This window comes from Anticarsia gemmatalis, chromosome 25 (assembly GCF_050436995.1).
Source record: "Anticarsia gemmatalis isolate Benzon Research Colony breed Stoneville strain chromosome 25, ilAntGemm2 primary, whole genome shotgun sequence".
NCBI classification, from domain to species: domain Eukaryota; kingdom Metazoa; phylum Arthropoda; class Insecta; order Lepidoptera; family Erebidae; genus Anticarsia; species Anticarsia gemmatalis.
Genome location: NC_134769.1, coordinates 4,504,600 through 4,521,147, shown reverse-complemented (window position 1 = coordinate 4,521,147; position 16,548 = coordinate 4,504,600). Strand labels below are relative to the sequence as shown.

General features: G+C 36.9%; 1 protein-coding gene across 4 annotated transcripts in view; it reads right to left on the bottom strand.

Moving 5' to 3' along the window:
* Positions 1-82: 82 nt before the first annotated feature.
* Positions 83-16,548, bottom strand: part of LOC142983936 (uncharacterized) — a 136,394-nt gene continuing 119,928 nt past the window's right edge. For 2 of the 4 annotated variants that reach the window (XM_076131150.1, XM_076131153.1), the window contains exons 22-34: positions 16,364-16,493; positions 15,176-15,364; positions 14,646-14,840; positions 14,125-14,279; positions 13,275-13,337; positions 12,743-12,869; positions 12,174-12,302; positions 11,790-11,882; positions 11,396-11,513; positions 10,880-11,041; positions 6,902-10,582; positions 6,544-6,625; positions 83-2,590 (exon numbers count right to left, since the gene is read on the bottom strand). In XM_076131150.1, the coding sequence (XP_075987265.1) occupies positions 2,560-2,590; positions 6,544-6,625; positions 6,902-10,582; positions 10,880-11,041; positions 11,396-11,513; positions 11,790-11,882; positions 12,174-12,302; positions 12,743-12,869; positions 13,275-13,337; positions 14,125-14,279; positions 14,646-14,840; positions 15,176-15,364; positions 16,364-16,493 (5,155 nt within the window). In that variant the 3' untranslated portion in view covers positions 83-2,559. Of the gene's footprint in view, positions 2,591-3,959; positions 5,433-6,543; positions 6,626-6,901; positions 10,583-10,879; positions 11,042-11,395; positions 11,514-11,789; positions 11,883-12,173; positions 12,303-12,742; positions 12,870-13,274; positions 13,338-14,124; positions 14,280-14,645; positions 14,841-15,175; positions 15,365-16,363; positions 16,494-16,548 lie in introns of those variants that run through there. The other 2 variants (XM_076131152.1, XM_076131151.1) reach the window with 2 other exon arrangements.

The window sequence follows — 16,548 nt, the reverse complement described above, 5'->3', positions numbered from 1 at the left end:
AAAACTCTGAAACTTTTAAGCAAAAGTGCGGCTCTTATTTCATGAGTGAGTGTGTAGCATCGTAGGTTAAAAGTATGAAAAATAAAAAGTCAAACATTTTTTTAATAATTTTATTATTACTAAAAAGCAATAAATATATTGAACATAGACTCTATCAATAAATTAACAAAATTTATGTTAACTTTACACATAATTCTTCATATTTGGCATCACAGTACTTCCGAAATTGCTATGTAGGTATGCATTGCATTCAAATTAACGAGACGAAGGACTTTGAAAGCTATATTTATATTAAATGAATAATTAATGAAGCCAGGCTTCAGTATCTTTTAAAATTATGGAAGTAGGTACAGAACTAACTTTACGGAGTTGTGGTGGGTAAAATATTTACATACCTACGACGATCGAAGACTTCATATAACCTTACCATTTCACTACATATAGATAGAATTTCAAACGATTAATAACTTATACACAAATGTATATAAAATGCAAGTAACATTAATAAATCCAATGATACAAAACATTTAGTGGTACATATTTTAAACATGACTATATTTTAAAGCCATGTACACAATGGACATGTGCAAGACATTCAGATGGTAGATAAATGTTCAGAACATCTTGTGTACTGAACCTTAAAATACGGTATTTAATGCTTGACTTCAAAAAACAGACGATACTCATAGTAATTGACCCATTTACATTATTATGTTTATACTAAACCAACAGGTACTAGTTGGTTGGTCATACGAGAAGAGGAAACGTTAGATATCGCTGATTCTTGCAGTCAAGTTACACTAGTTCCAATAGTTTATTACAAGAACTTTTCAAACCTATTTCTATGCCACACATAAGGTGGAATTCTGTACTATTAATACGGTGATCGCGTACACAAGCTATGTGTACATAGCAGAATACCTAAAATTATTGTTAATGTCCTATGATACGCTATAAAATGGTAAAACTTACATAAAACAGTGCACGTAATAGTATGGTGACTAATATAATATCTCGATATCGATAGTTTCCACCCAACGGATCAGCACCACTATTATATCGATAATTTACTGCAATGAGAACCAATGAAAGCTTTGGATAATTTGCTAGAAGGTATTCAAGCATGTTTCTTAGTTTTATTAAAAGGCGTTAGAGGGCGTTGCTGTAACTCTGCTTTAATTAGCTAAGATTTACTGAAGACGTTTTACTAGGTTACTTTACTTTTAATTGGTACTAAAACTGTTTATTTCGGAGCCAACATCCGTTGTATAGGAAAGGAAACTAACTGCAGAAGTCACTGATAACTCCAGATCCACTCTGTAGTTGTCTGATGATATAGCATAGTGACTGTTCCTCATAGCTGGGGTTTATTGTACTTATACATTTATTTAATTTGATTATTCGTGACCACCATTACAAAAGCACCTCTACATGTCCGTAGCCAGTTCTAAATCTCATTTAGACAAAAATAAATCATACTTAGGCAGGATTCCTTAAAAATATTACAAGAATTTTAACACACCAGGTAAAATATATTTCCACCGCGCAAGGTTTTAGCTACCTAAATATATTATTTACTCTAAAATCAGAATTTTACGAAGTTTTTGAAACTCATCGTTCCCTAAGATAATAGAAAGCCTCTTACACCGTAGCTATAAAGCAAATTAATATAATATGGAACACATTTCTGTTGGAATCGTTTTGCTTAATTATAATCGTGTAAGAGGCCGGACAGGGCCACATTTTTTCATGACAAAGAGTTTAATATGTAAATTCGAAGTAAGTTAATTTACGATTTCGTAATATACGACGCTAGCTTACTTATTCTGTGTTAAATATATAATATTTCATCCATTTTGAGGCATACAACGCATCGAGAAAAGTAGCTAGGTTTTCAAATACAGCGTTATAACATTATTTTCTGAGAATTAAATCGTATTATTGTGTATATCTTGAAATCAGTTCTTGATATGATAATCCTATATCGATGTCCAACTGTAAACACATTCGTGTTCTGTTTGATTACTTGTGGCCCTGCGCTAACTTATACCTAGTCGAAACTGCAATAATTTTAAATTGAGTCAACCGTTACATTTGATGCATACAACTCATGTCAACACATGTCTTTCCTTACATACATATTTCATAAAACCATTAATTAATTATTGCCATTTAGAAAATATATTAGTCTGACTTATTTCTGATAACTTAGACATGTTTATTTAATTAATTAACACAGATTAAATGTACAATCAAAATGTTTTATGATGTTATAATAAATCTTTAGAGGTTTCCTAGCTTCCTATATTTTAATTGATTGATTAGAAATAAATGAGAAATATATAATCAAATGGCAATATTTAACTAACAGTGTTGCCAATTACACAGCAATAAACCAATTTTAATTGACAATAATAATATGTAATGACATTAGTTAACTTGCAGGTCACTTCCCCATTATGACGATTTTAAGAGAACATTTATTGCAAAAATTAATATTGATTTAGTTATGTATAAAAGGCGTTAAAATAATTGATGTTTTGTCTCCAATGGTTGTCTTCAAGGATTGCGCCGAAGTTTGGAGAAGAAGCTGAAACATAATAAATTAGTGTCACACTTTGTTTAAAGCTGTAGTTTCAAAGATTTACAAGCTCTTTGCAAATTGCAGTTTGAAAATCACAACTAAATACTAAGCAACCAAAAATAATTACAAAAGGTATTTTCTTTTTTAGAATATCTACCAGTCACTCAAATATTTATATATATGTTACTGTAAAAGCCCGAACGGTGGTAAATCCTAAGATTTTCCGGTAAAACCTAAGATTTACCAACTCTCAATGGTAAAAGTCCGAACAATTATTTTATTTCGAACTTTTACCTATATTCACTTGATGATGTCGAGATGTCGCCGGAGCCCCGCTTCGCGGGGCTCCTCCTTCTGGGTGGATAAAAAAAAATAACCACGAAGGCTAAGGTGGGAGCTTCGCTTCGCTCGCTCCCACCTTAGCCTTCTCACCTAACCTACCCATGTCGCTTTGCCCAAAACTCCTTCTTTATAACAATGTCACAGTATATAATTATACCGTGAAATAGTTATAAACATAATTATGAAGGAGGATTTTTTTATATATCGTAACATAGTTTTTAAACTCTGGTTTGTTCGGACTTTTACCATTGAGAGTTGGTAAATCTTAGGTTTTACCGGAAAATCTTAGGATTTACCACCGTTCGGGCTTTTACAGTAACATATACATTGAACTTTGATCATTAGAAAAATTGCGTATGATTGATTTTTAAAGTTTATTAAATCTTCTTTTTACATTAAACTTTTACTCTACAGCGTCATTATTCTTAAGTAAAGATCAAGAAAATATACTCTATATTTTAAAAAGAGGTTGTAAAACCAGCAAAAACAAAATAAAAATCAGCAAATAAAACTTACCGCGGACCGTGCAGTGCAACATATAGACAAGATGTAGAATGAACACGAGTAAATACAGTGGGTGTTCGTGCGAGTGCGTTTACACAATGAGATGAACATTCATACTAACTACTGAGAAACAAAAGTTTGTAGACTGACGGCTATAGTGCCATCTAGTGGTGAGGACTGCAAATTAGATTTTATGTTGCAGTTTTAGGTGGCGTGTAAAAAGGTGTGGTTTTACTATACATATTTAATTTAAAATTAAATCATAAAGTTAACTATCAAACTTTTCAATATACTACATCAATGCTTTAAGTTAACATATTTAGATTTTATAAATCTTTGTTTTTAGTGAATCCTGTTTGGAACAATTTTAGCCACTAATAGTAATATTTTCGTTTCAGTATCATCCGGTGCACACCTTTCTGATAAACATTGAATAATGAAATATATAATATACAATAAATACTTATAAATAATAAATCAGGATGTTCCTAATACTTGTTCTAGGACTATCGTCAATAAAAGTCTTAAGATTGTTCGAGAATGATCTCATATAATATCTTATTTATGTATAACAACTTACAGAGACGCATCACAAGCAAGCCTTGCCGTTTATAATCTCTTACAGCTCAGCTCCTTAAATTAGCGGGATCATGATACAACTTTATTTGATTGACTGATTTATATATTAATTTGTTAAACGTTTGTGACGAAGACAGGGCGAGAAGCACTAAACTTAAATAATAATAAAAGTGCTCAAGCCTTGAACGTAATTACAAAAACAAACTAGCAGATCTATTCAGGTATACAAAGCTACAGCGATTATTATTCGTAATATAAGACTGGGGATTGAAAATGGCGAAATGTAAAGACATTTTTGTGTTTACAATAATGTTACTTGTTATGTGTAGTATTATTCATCTTAATTCCCAAGGAGGGTTGACGTCAGGCTTGTTAAATCATCAGGCATATTACCTTTACAGCATGATTTTCAGAGAAAATATGCTTTCCCGAAACTCAGGTAACATCAGAAGGTCAAGAAAAAAGGTCTTAATAAAAAGTTCAATGAACTCGAGTCACTTCACGCTTCGCCTGTCCCATTCCCCAGTCGAAAAAGCGTGTTGCAATATATCCGCAAGTGTCTAAGTGTTCACTGTACAAAGCATGTAAACTCTACAAATAAAAACATACGTTAAAATAAAATAAATTATGCAACACGAAACACTGCGCTAACATCTACCTCATAAATACTTAAACATTTAATATTAAAATGCAAATGTCACATTTAAATGATAACAAATCGTGATGTCCTTAATAAAATTCAGATAGTAAAACAGATCTGTAGTCAATAAATTAAGTTCATTAGAATTAATTATAAAAAAATATATTATTATTTATTGATTCAGGCAAGACATGATTCTACATAAATTATTTATTCATAATAAATTGTTAAACATTTTATAAAGTCGCTATATCGTAATCATTCTCAAAGTTAATTCGTGAAATAACATCGAATAATAATTGATTTCTTTGAAATCGTTTGTTAGTCAAAAGTGTAAGTAAAATATTAAATTTGACAGAACTAAGTTGTACTGGATAGTACGTGAGAGATACGAAGTATACAATCTTATATTAATTCGAAAAGAAATCGATGGAACAATTGTTCTTACATGTACAGTGTTAGAGCGACTGTACGACCGTTTCGTACACGGGTACACGTTTGATAAGATTCTGAATATCTGTACAAGAAATTACAAATGCTTTTTGCATTTTCAAGCCCAAATGACACGTAAGCATGCTTTTTGAATAGAATGCTTTCAAAACACGTGTATTTGGGCGTTCGGTTTTAAATAAATAAGAGATCAATGTGTTTTGTATGTGTACAGTTGTGCAGGGAAGCGGTCGCGCGGTCGCTTTTAATAATAAATAATAAATTAAACAACTATATCATACATCGTGTTCGCTCGTTCGCCGCGATTATTTCTTCCTCTTAAGCTTCGGTATTCTGTAATGCGTGCATGTGGAGTTAAGGGCAGGCAATTGGGTATTATATTATTATTAAAACTGTGAAACTTTGTAAGCTAAGAACTATTCTAGATAATATCATTTAAAATGTTTAATTAAAGACTCTCAGACACTCAGCGCCAGTTCCCAAACAACCAAATAAGTGCCGAATAACCCTTTTTTTTATTATTTTTTTTAAGGCCAATTTCTGTCCCATTGCAGGGTATGGGTCTCCTCCAAAACGAGGGGGAGGGGTTAGGCCTTGAGTCCACCACACTGGCCAAGTGCGGGTTGCGGGCTTATACCCTATTCGGTATACCCTATACCATATTCGGTAAATATAATGACAGTAAATGTATCAAAAGTTCTGTCAGTATTCTACCTGATAAGTTAACCGATACTTATTCAGAAGTATCAAACTGGTCGATTATATTTTCGTGAACTTAAAGTACTGGAGGCGCCATCTATGAGGTCCACTTTGAACTATTTTCTATTTCACTATATTTTGGAATGACAATAAAGTTTTTCGTTTCACAGTTTTACACATGGTATAAATGCAGTGAATATTATATTACTTGAGAGATAGGAGGTTTTATACACGACAGTATTTGATGGTAGTTTTTTGTGAATTATTTCAGTGCTTGACTGCGTGCCATTATTTACAAATATTTGATGGCTTGTGGTTTTCTAATTGTTCTACGTGTATCGCTTTAGTATAGAAAGAGCTCTCTTTGATTTTTTTTATGATTGATAAAGTTCATTCTTATGAACAGAAAGTCAGCTGATAATGTGAATTTATATGATCCTTAACCAGATGCAATTAAAGTCTTTTATCACACATGTATTTCGTGTGGGAATCGAACCCCAAGCTTCGATTGGTGAAAGCACCAAAAGTCTAAAGCTTTCATTATATTACTCATAGGTATTACCGAATCCATTTGTATTTCAGTGAAATATTTTTTACAAAGAAATAAGAAAGCAAGATCTTGCAGAGCCCACCACATATTATAATAAATATTTTTGTACAAAACGGTGTAATATAGTGCAAGAGAACCCTTCCCATAATAGTTGCGTATTATTAATTAATGTTATAATAATAATAGTATTCTTACCCAGAACTCTTCTTGTGTGGGGAGGGTGATGACTGCGACTTCTCTGACTCCAATAACTTGGCGCTCGAATCCTTCATAAATCCTGAAATGTAGGGAATAATTGAATTATGTATAACACTACATACTTTTAGTAATTAAGGCATCAAAGAACGTGGTTTCTAAAGTCGATTTCAAGTATTATGAAATAGTATAAAAAAAAAAAAAAAATTGTCGATCTATTGTTATGTCAAAAACTCTACTAGATTATGGTAGACTGTATTGTCAAACACTATAAAAATTACTTGATTTTAATCTAAAGAAAATTTATACAGTTTGTGATAATATTAATTTGGGTAGTAGCGCGAATTCTTTAACTAACCTTTGCCTGAAGAACCGAAGACGGAATTTCCCAAATTATTCAGACTGCTTGTGAACTTGTCCGCTTCATTCGAGACAGCCTCCGCCGCCGCGTGACTCTCATCCCTCACTCCTTGCGCGACCTCCGACAACCTCGCCTCCGCGCTATCAACACCCTCTTGGGCCGACCCCTTGATCTCTTCTAACTTATTATCAGCTGACACTGAGAAACCTTCGAATTGGTTCTTTACGTCTCCGAACAATTGCTTTGATCCTTCTTCAGCGCTCTGTTGCGCTTCTAAAGCAGACCCAAACATCCCCTTCACCGAATCGTCGAGACTGTCAAACGTATTTCCCGCGGAACTCTGGAAGCTATGCAACGTATCCTCCGCGGAACTGCCCAGGCTCAGCGCGTCGTCTCTCATAGACGCGAACGTGTCCCGAGTTGAACTCTGCAACTCGTCCCATTTGTCCTTGCTTTCGCTCACTTTGTCCTTCGCCGAACTTTCGACCTTATCGAAAGTACTCAAGGTTGATTCTTGTGCGTGATCGAACGCTTTCTTGGACGACCTTTGTAGATCATTCACTGTATCGCTAGCCGATTGTTGTAAATGTTCCAGGTGATCTTTGCTAGCTTGTTGTACGTCGTCGTATTTGTGGCTGACCGAGTCTTGGATTTGCACTTTTTTGTTCGCCGCCGCGTTTATCGCGTCTTCGGCTGATTTAGAGATTTGATCGGTGGTATACTCAGCTTCTTGTCTTATCCTGTCTAGTTCGCTTTGTGCTGTATCCTTCTTGTCATGGAAAGCTTGAGTGATGTCGTCTGTGATGGCTGATCCGATGGCATGAGTTCTATCTTCGAGGGCTTTTGTCGTTTCACTGGCTGAGTGTTTGAGGTCGCTCGCTGTGCTTTCAACGGAGTCCTTAATTTCACTGGTCTTATCACTAACGGCATCTTTAGCCTCTTCGCTCTTTTCATGTACTGAATGTCCGAAGCCGTGGAAAGTGTCGCTGATCGCGTGTCCGATTCCGCTAAAGGTGTCTTTGATAGCGTGACCGAATCCGTGTGATTTCTCATGTACGTCGTGGCTTATTTCACTGGCTTTATCGTGGATGGCATCCTTAGTCTCCGAGGTTTTGTCGTGAATGGCTGAACCTACTTTGCTGGCCTCATCTTGAATGGCGTGACCGACTTCCGAAGCTTTGCCTTTGGCCTCACTAGTCTTATCTTGAATTCCCTGGCCAATATTTGACGCAGTGTCGTGAATACTGCTGCCTACATTACTAGCGGTATCATGAATGGCCGCTCCGAATCCGGACAATTTACCGTGAACAGCGTTACCAAATTCACTAGCTTTATCCTTGGCTTCACTCGTTTTGTCTTGGATTGCGTGACCTACCTGGCTGGCTCCATCTTGTATTGAATGACCTAATTCACTGGCCTTATCTTTAGCCTGACTTGTAGTATCTTGGATAGCTTGACCTACATTATTAGCCTGGTCTTGTATCGCATGTCCAACCTCGCTTGCCTTATCCTTCGCTTGGCTAGTCTTATCTTGAACTGCTTGTCCTATTTTAGAAGCTTCATCTTGTATAGCGTGACCTACTTCGCTAGCTTTTTCCTTGGCTTCGCTTGTCTTATCGTGTATGGCATCTCCGATTTGTACGGCTCCATCTTTGATGGCTTGACCGGCTGCGGCTGTTTTATCATGAACCGCTGTTGATATGTCACTGGCTGTGTCTTGAATGGCACCTTTTACTTGTTGGGACTTCTCGCTGACGGCTTCTTTGGCTTCACTTGTCTTATCGTGGATAGCTTGTCCTACATCCGAAGCTGTATCGTGGATAGCACCTCCGATTTCATTAGCTTTGCTCTTAATTGAGTCCTTAGCTTCAGCAGTTTTTTCTTGAATGGATGCTGCGGTATCGTGAGCGGCATCTTTGATTTCTCCTACTTTATCATCAACTGAAGATTTAATTTCAGCAGCTTTGCTTTCAACAGCGTTCTTAGCTTCAGCTGTCTTATCGTGTACAGCTTTTTCAGCTTGTTTCTTCTTCTCATCGATATCTTCGGCCAGTTGTTCAGCACCTGCTTTCAATTCCTCCTGTTTTTTCGCTGCAGCATCTTTGAGCTCATCTTTCTTCGCAGCAGCTTTGTCCAAAGCCTGGTTGGCAGATTCCTTGCCTTCAGCGATTTTCCCTTTCACTTCATCTTCCAACTTCTCTTTCTCTCCAAAGATGTTCTGAACGAAACCAGTGAAGAAGTTCTTTCCTTCTTTCGCCTTCTTCTTGGCTTCTTTGGCTTCTTTCTTCAATTCTTTTTTAGTTTTTTCCCTAGCACCTTCTATGGAATCACCCATAGATTGTAATTTCTCGCTTGCGGCTACTTTGGCGTTGTCTAATGATTCTTTAGCGTTTGATTTAGCGTCGTGGGCTGCGTCAGCTACAGCGTTAGCACCGTCTTGTGCTTTATGTTTCAAGTCATCAGCCGCACTGACAGCCGCGATTTTAACTTCCTCACCTCTATGTTTTAGTTCCTCTGCTCTCTCATGAGCAGCGAAATCAAGTGCCATAGCTTTGCTGTTCAATTTGTCGTGAACAACGCCGGCTTGATGCGATACATTGTCAAGCACATCTTGACCGGACTGTTTAACATCCTCAATTTCTGATGAAATGTTAGATTTTAATTGAGAAGCCTTACCACTGACGTCATCTTTTACTTTTTCTGCGGTTTCAGAAACGTCATTTAACTTACCGCGGGCAGCATCTTCGAGTTCATTGATCTTATTTTGACCATCTTTTTTCGCCTTTTCTAACTCAGCAGTCCAATCCTCAGCTGTTTTACCAGCCCTCTGTTTCAATACATTCTGTTCTTCCTCAATTTTGTCCAAACTATGATCAGCTTTGTCAGACAAATCTTGATGTATTTCGTGAACAGCGAAGTTCACTTGTTCTATTCTATCAACGAGGTTAGACGTTTCATCGTGACGATGTTTCTGCCCTTTAGCGTATTTGCCTTCACAACAACCGACGTAAAATTGGAAGGGGTCAGTTTTACTGCTACATAAAGGAGTGTCAACGGGTTGCATATGCTTGTATTGTTCATAAAGATCTTCTTGTAAGTCAGAAGGACCATGTTCGTCGACCACAAGCTTGGTAGAGTAAACCTGACTGCTAGGGTCATCTTCAGAATGAGGTTTAGTTTTTAGGTCTTTGAACATATCATCAACTTTCCCTAATAAATCTTCGTTGATCAGTCTGGGCGCGGGTTTCGGTGGGGACTTGTCTTTCGATGGAGACTCTTTTTCCTTTGACGGGGACTTATCCTTAGTCGGGGACTTTTCTTTCTCTTTTGTCGGGGACTTTTCTTTCGTTGGGGACTTTTCCTTTTCTTTCTGTGGGGACTTTTCCTTAGATTCTCTAGGTTTAGGCTGAGGGGTCGGAGAGGTTTCTTTCTCATGTTTTTCATCTTCTTTTTCCTCGCTATGTCCGAACACACCGAACACTTTATCAGCGAGTCCTCCCAAGAAGCCTCCCTCCTTCTTCTTGCCCTTTTCGAGGGTGTTCATGGGCGTTTTGTCCTCGTCGGAGTCAAAGGTCGCTTTAGTCTTGTTAGAGTCTACGACTAAAGCGTCGCCATGATGGGACGTGTCGTGGTGTGAGTCGTTCAGGTGAGAGTCGTTGTGATGTGAGTTTCCGTTAACTGCGAATAAGAATATCATATTTTTAACAACTCCGGGAGTTTCCGTTTTGCTAAAAACAAATAAAATGAACTGGCAAGAGACTGCCAGGCATATTTTTAAACAATTAGTAAACTTCTAAAATTCATAATTATTATTTCATTATAATAAAATAAGTAGTGCAGCAGCTACTACTAATATCCTGAAAAAAATTTTGTAAGTACCTAATTAAATAAATAACCTAATTAAATAAATTAAAATTATTTTTTACTATTTCTTAAAAACATCTTATTAGGAATATCTCAAATAATGTTGATTACCTTGTGGTTTAGGTTTAGCAGGCGGTGTGGGGTACTTGACGTCACCATTGGAGATGATCTTGTGGTGTCCGTTGAGGGTTCGCTCGAGAGACCCAGGCCCCAGGCTGTTGTTGTGGTCTCCGCCCCATTGGAAGCTCAGCTCGTCTTTCAGAGCATCGAAACCTACAACAAATGTATGTTAGATTATAAATATGTTTTTATTACACATATTTACATTTTTGGCAAAAATTGTTTACTTCTAAAGTCTTTTTGAACTGTGAATTAATAAACCAATATATTTATGTTATATTCTTTGTTTTGAGATTATATAGTTTTCTATCAGAGAAAGGTTTCCAAAAAACAATTATCTCGAGTGTTACCACTTCAAAATAAAGTTTTCCACATGGTATTAATTCTTTAGCAAATATAAGTTACATAGTCGCTCTTTGTTTTACATTACAATAGACATTAAGTAGTGAATGTACTTAATACATTAGTATACATAATACATTAGTAATTAATACATGTGTTTCTTACCGGACTGGTCTAAGTTGAGGTAGTCGACCTGGCTCTTGCCGGCGCGTGGCGCGATACGTTCAGGCAGTTCCACGTCTAACACACACGCTGGGGTCTGAGACTGCTCGCCTTTGGGTACCTATACATTAAACATAATATTTATTTCAATATAATAATATTCTTAAGAGATATGATATTCTTTGAAGACAACTTCGTCGTGTTGTCTGCTATCGCAATTATTACAATGGTACAGATTTTGAATCTCACTTTTGTGTTTGTAAACTCATCTACTTTAGTATATTAAAACCAATATAAGAAAAAACTAAAATTTAAAACATCTATATCAGGCCGTGCCCCGCAAAACGTTTGAATGTTACATACATAAATATACTTTTGTATTGCAATAAGAACTTACCTTGGGTTCGTTCATGAAATAAATCCTGCCGGAAGGATTCTCCTCGTGGTGTTTCACTCGCACCGTGAACTCTACACGGTTGTCCTTGAATGACTGCAACAAAAAAAACATTTCATTCGTTAGTTCAGTAATGTCTGTCTGGAATCGAGTTGTACAATTTATGTCAGACTATTCATCAAATAAGTTTATGGTAGAAATAATGTTGATAGATATTGTACGACAAACATAAAATAATTGCCATTATCAAAAAGAGGAGAGTTTATGGTAAGTTTATAGTAACTGTTGTGAATAATTCTACTTATTTTTGACATTAATATAACAACCGAAAAAGTCTGATAGATCTGAATTGATCAAAGTAAAAGAAAAATAAATGTTAATGTTTACCTCAAATGTGAACATGGGCTGGCTGCCAGACTTGGTGACGGGCACCAGGTTGCCGGAAAACTCCAGGTACACGTCCTTGCTGTCCAGGAACTTCACCGACGTCGAGTGAGCCACCTCCGTGTAGTGCTCCTGTACACATCACAATATATTGTAGCATTGCATTTGCATACGAACTAATAAATTATCCATCAACAGAAATATTCTTTAAATGATGGCTACTAAATCGTAATAAATCGAAGATATATTTAAAAAAAACTTTGATATCGTGACAAATTACAGAATTGCACTTGTGCTTTTTATTTGCTCTTTGGCTCCAAGATATCTGGTTTCTCAATTTGGATTGCAATTTAGAATCTTATTAAATTATAAATAAATCGAGACTGCAGTTCAATCATCTTTAAACAAAAATGTAATTATTGCAACCTTGCCAGCTTTTTAACAGTCAAGCTACGCAAGGTATTATTCTACCAGAAATAATTAATCTTGAAGACTGCGGGACAGGTGATGATTCACAGTTTTAACATTGTCTTTTAAGGGCTAAATGTAAATGTATATAGACTTAATGTTACCTGTTGCAAGAGTGTCTCATAAGCGTATCGGTCGGTGATGTACATGACGAGCAGGCGACCCTCCAGCGCGTCCAGGCGCTTGCCCAACACCACGATGCGCACCTCGAACGGGACGAGTAACATCTCACTATGAGGGATAAAACAAAAATATTAATTTGTGTGCCTGGAAAGTACTAGAGAACAGAAATGAAGTCATGTATTTTTTTAAAATAAAGGATATTTACTACATTGATTCGTAGTATGATGGGATGGAAGGTTAAGAAACGAATGACAAATATATTTGGATCCTTAGATTAAAATTGTATGATTTAGTTTCCATATGAGACCAACAAAGGCTTCTGTTGGCTAGAAGCCTTGCCAATTAATTTGATTTAAAAACATGTTTGAAACGGACGTTTAAATTATATTCGCGTTGAAATTATACTTCAATCGTTCACCAATTTACAAACATAAAGCGATTCGTACTTATAGAAAGAAACTATTATAGCTAGAAACTATTAGGTATAACTAGCTTATAATATAAATAACTCACCGGTATAATTCCGTCGCTAACTTCGTAGCGTCGCTCACGTTTTGACAATTCATCATCCAGAATCTAGTCACAAAACAAATAAAATATAACAACAAAATAAAACAATTATTCAAGCAGTATTTCCAAACGTCTACAACTGGCCAGCACTAAGATCATAATGAGAGTAAGATCAGAATTAAATAAATAAAGTCATGTACTTGCTATGTCAGAAATATTTACATATAATGACATCATGGATGCATCTTATTTTGGCGCGCTTTACACATCAGTGTTGATTATTTATAACAATTAGGTAAGTTCTTACGACCTATTCTAAGAAACTGTTGCATTAAGCAAGCAGTGTAAATATTGTTCTGAGAAGATATTTGTGATTAAACAAGCCGGATTGGACTTTGTATTCTTTGAGGTCATTTAAGGAAAATGTAAACAAGATATTTTCTTTTTCGGCGATGATGTGGAGAAATACTAAGACGCGTGACGCAATCCTATTTGCATACATATAATGTAATTGTTCCAATTTTACATAGTTTCTGGAAGATAAAATTAGGTGAATCATCATCACTTCTTCATACCCTACTGAAAGGTATAATAAACTTAGACAAACAGGCTATATTGAACGTTATGCATACTCGGCCCGAGTAACTATTTGCAACTGACTAAAGGCCAGGCCACAACACCCCGCTGCGACGACGCAACGCTACAACTCTACGACGCTTGTCTATGAGCCTTGAATAGATGCACTTGTAACGTAGTTTTTGCGATGCGTCGACAGATCATAGTGTTGTGTCTTCGCTCTAAGGAGTTCAGATATTGATGAATGCAACACAAAATTGTATTGTAAAGATATTACCTGGCCGACACAGTGGTGGTGAAGGAAGCGCAGTCATCAGTGACAGTAAGCGGGGTGGAACCTGTGACGTCTTCCCACACAGCGCGCGCTTGACCACCCATGATGGAACATAACAGGCGGAGGTTTGTCGTCGATGGCTTTTCTGTGCCGTTACCCTGTAACAAGTAAAGAATATGTAGCACATTAATATGACGGGATTTAATATTAGTGCTCTTAAGGTTTGGAGAATTATATTTTTTTTTGGTTTTCAACAAATCGATCGCATACGTGCGCGTACGTATGAGACGTGTACTTGCACGTAAATTAAAAAATGCGTTGGCATGTTTGTCCAGATTGGAAGCGTAACGGGCATATAATTGTGAATCTACTAATACCTGCATAAATATGCACAGCTGCTTATAGTTCAAAACATTTGTTATCGATTTTGACATATTTTAGGTTACGCACCAATGCCTACCAATGGTCATTTTCTAACATAGTTTGTTTTAATACAAGAAATATAGCAGCAAGGTAACACTTACGCTAGCAGCAGGTAACGGCGCCGTGAGCGTGATAGATCGGTGGAACTTCCTGCGGCGCGGCTCCACCGTGAGCACGGGCGACACGGCGGCGTGGCGCGGCAGCACGCGCCGGCATAGGTCCTGACTGGCGGCGTGAGCTTGCAGCCCCACGCGGATGCGCTTGGTTAGTGCTGCTGCTGGGAACTGCGCTTGGACCTGCAATGAGAGAGGTATGTTAGTGTGCTGTGTTTGGTTTGAGGAGTTCCTATAGCGTCATTTTACAGTCGGAAAAATTGACAGTCGTGAGTTTGACTTGAAAATATTCCTTTGGCGCCCGCTAGAAGTGTTGAAAAGATTCATATGCAAAATCTGTCGAAAGATAGCCGGTTGCTAATATTCGTAGAAAATTGGCCCTCTTTGATTATATTAACGACGTGATTTGGGAAGTAATATTGACGTTATTTTTAAATCAGTTTCACAAAAATCTTTTTTATTATACATTTTTTTTGTGAATTTATTCTTGTACACAGTACCTAATATGCGAGTAGTACCTGTGGTATATGCGCACTAGAGATAGTGCCGCCCTCGGGCCCGATGATGTGCACCTCCTGGCGCACGCGCGACACGCAGGCCAGGTAGTGCGGGAAGTCGCACGTGATGATACGCGTCACGCGCTCACCACTCTCGCCGATGGTCTCGCCCGTGTTGCCGTACTCCTGGCGCTCGCGTTGTAGGGCTTCCTGTGAAAAAAAGATATTCTTAAACTAGAAACTAAGTAAGGCAGACGCTCGCGACGGGCACTCGTATCGTGAACATATACGTGCTCGTGGAATGTGCACACGGACGATTCTTGTGGGACGGCAACGGGGCTCGTCGCGGGGATCCAATTATTTGTATATGTAATCCAATCAAGGCACGTCTGGTACCCGCGCGACCCCCGCGATTGTAAATTTTTGTAGGGGACTGCGCGGACATCCACAAAACCCTGTTTTAGGCCTTCCATGGGTGAATTGAAAGGGACAGTTAATTTAATGGACGCCAAAGGTGTCCAAGAGACATCGTATCCGTTACAAATTGTACCATTGCAAATAATAAGGACATAATATCAAAAACTGTATAAGAGGAATGATTCAATGGTCTATTATGAGATCTGTTAAATTTGAAAGAGAATCATAAGGCATTGTAATACATTTTCGATGTTTAAAATATATGCAATTTCACATGTGACAAGAATTCTATAAAACTAAACGATATTAATCTTTAAGATAAAAACAAAAGTCATAATAAGATGTTTTTAACATAACGTGTCACAAACGTTTAGTGAGTACACGCTAAGATGTAATCAAGATGAGTTGTTCAAAGAACTGAACCACATGATTATAGTGTTACGTTTGATATTTGCGGGAAAAGTTGTACAGAAAAACAGAGAATGTATGTTGCAATTTCTTATGAATATAACATAAGACACAAAGAAACGATTATTTATTATTCTTCCTGTGACTTTTAAAAGGAAATGTATTTTTATATTTATGACATCACACTTGATACACCCAAAGTTGTAGATAGAATCATGTGTTAGCACGTTTAGACAATTAAAAAATAGTCCCATGTAATAGGGGGCAAGACTATTGTCATACACCAGTTACAAAAATATCTTTATTTCTATGAATTTGAAAATTATTTTATGTCTACGAATAAAGCTTTAATTAAAATAAATAATTATTAGTGTTATACGTTACCTGTATGAGTGGGTTGTCGTTATTGTGCAAGTAGTGGTCCTGCCAGGTCTCGCCCGTGTCGGAGCGGAGGATCACGATCTCACGCTCGCGGCACGATGATGTGAATATCGGCACTTCGATCACCACCGGACTGCAAATATAATTAATTATTAAGCCATAGTCTAGAAAATGTATCAGTAAAACAA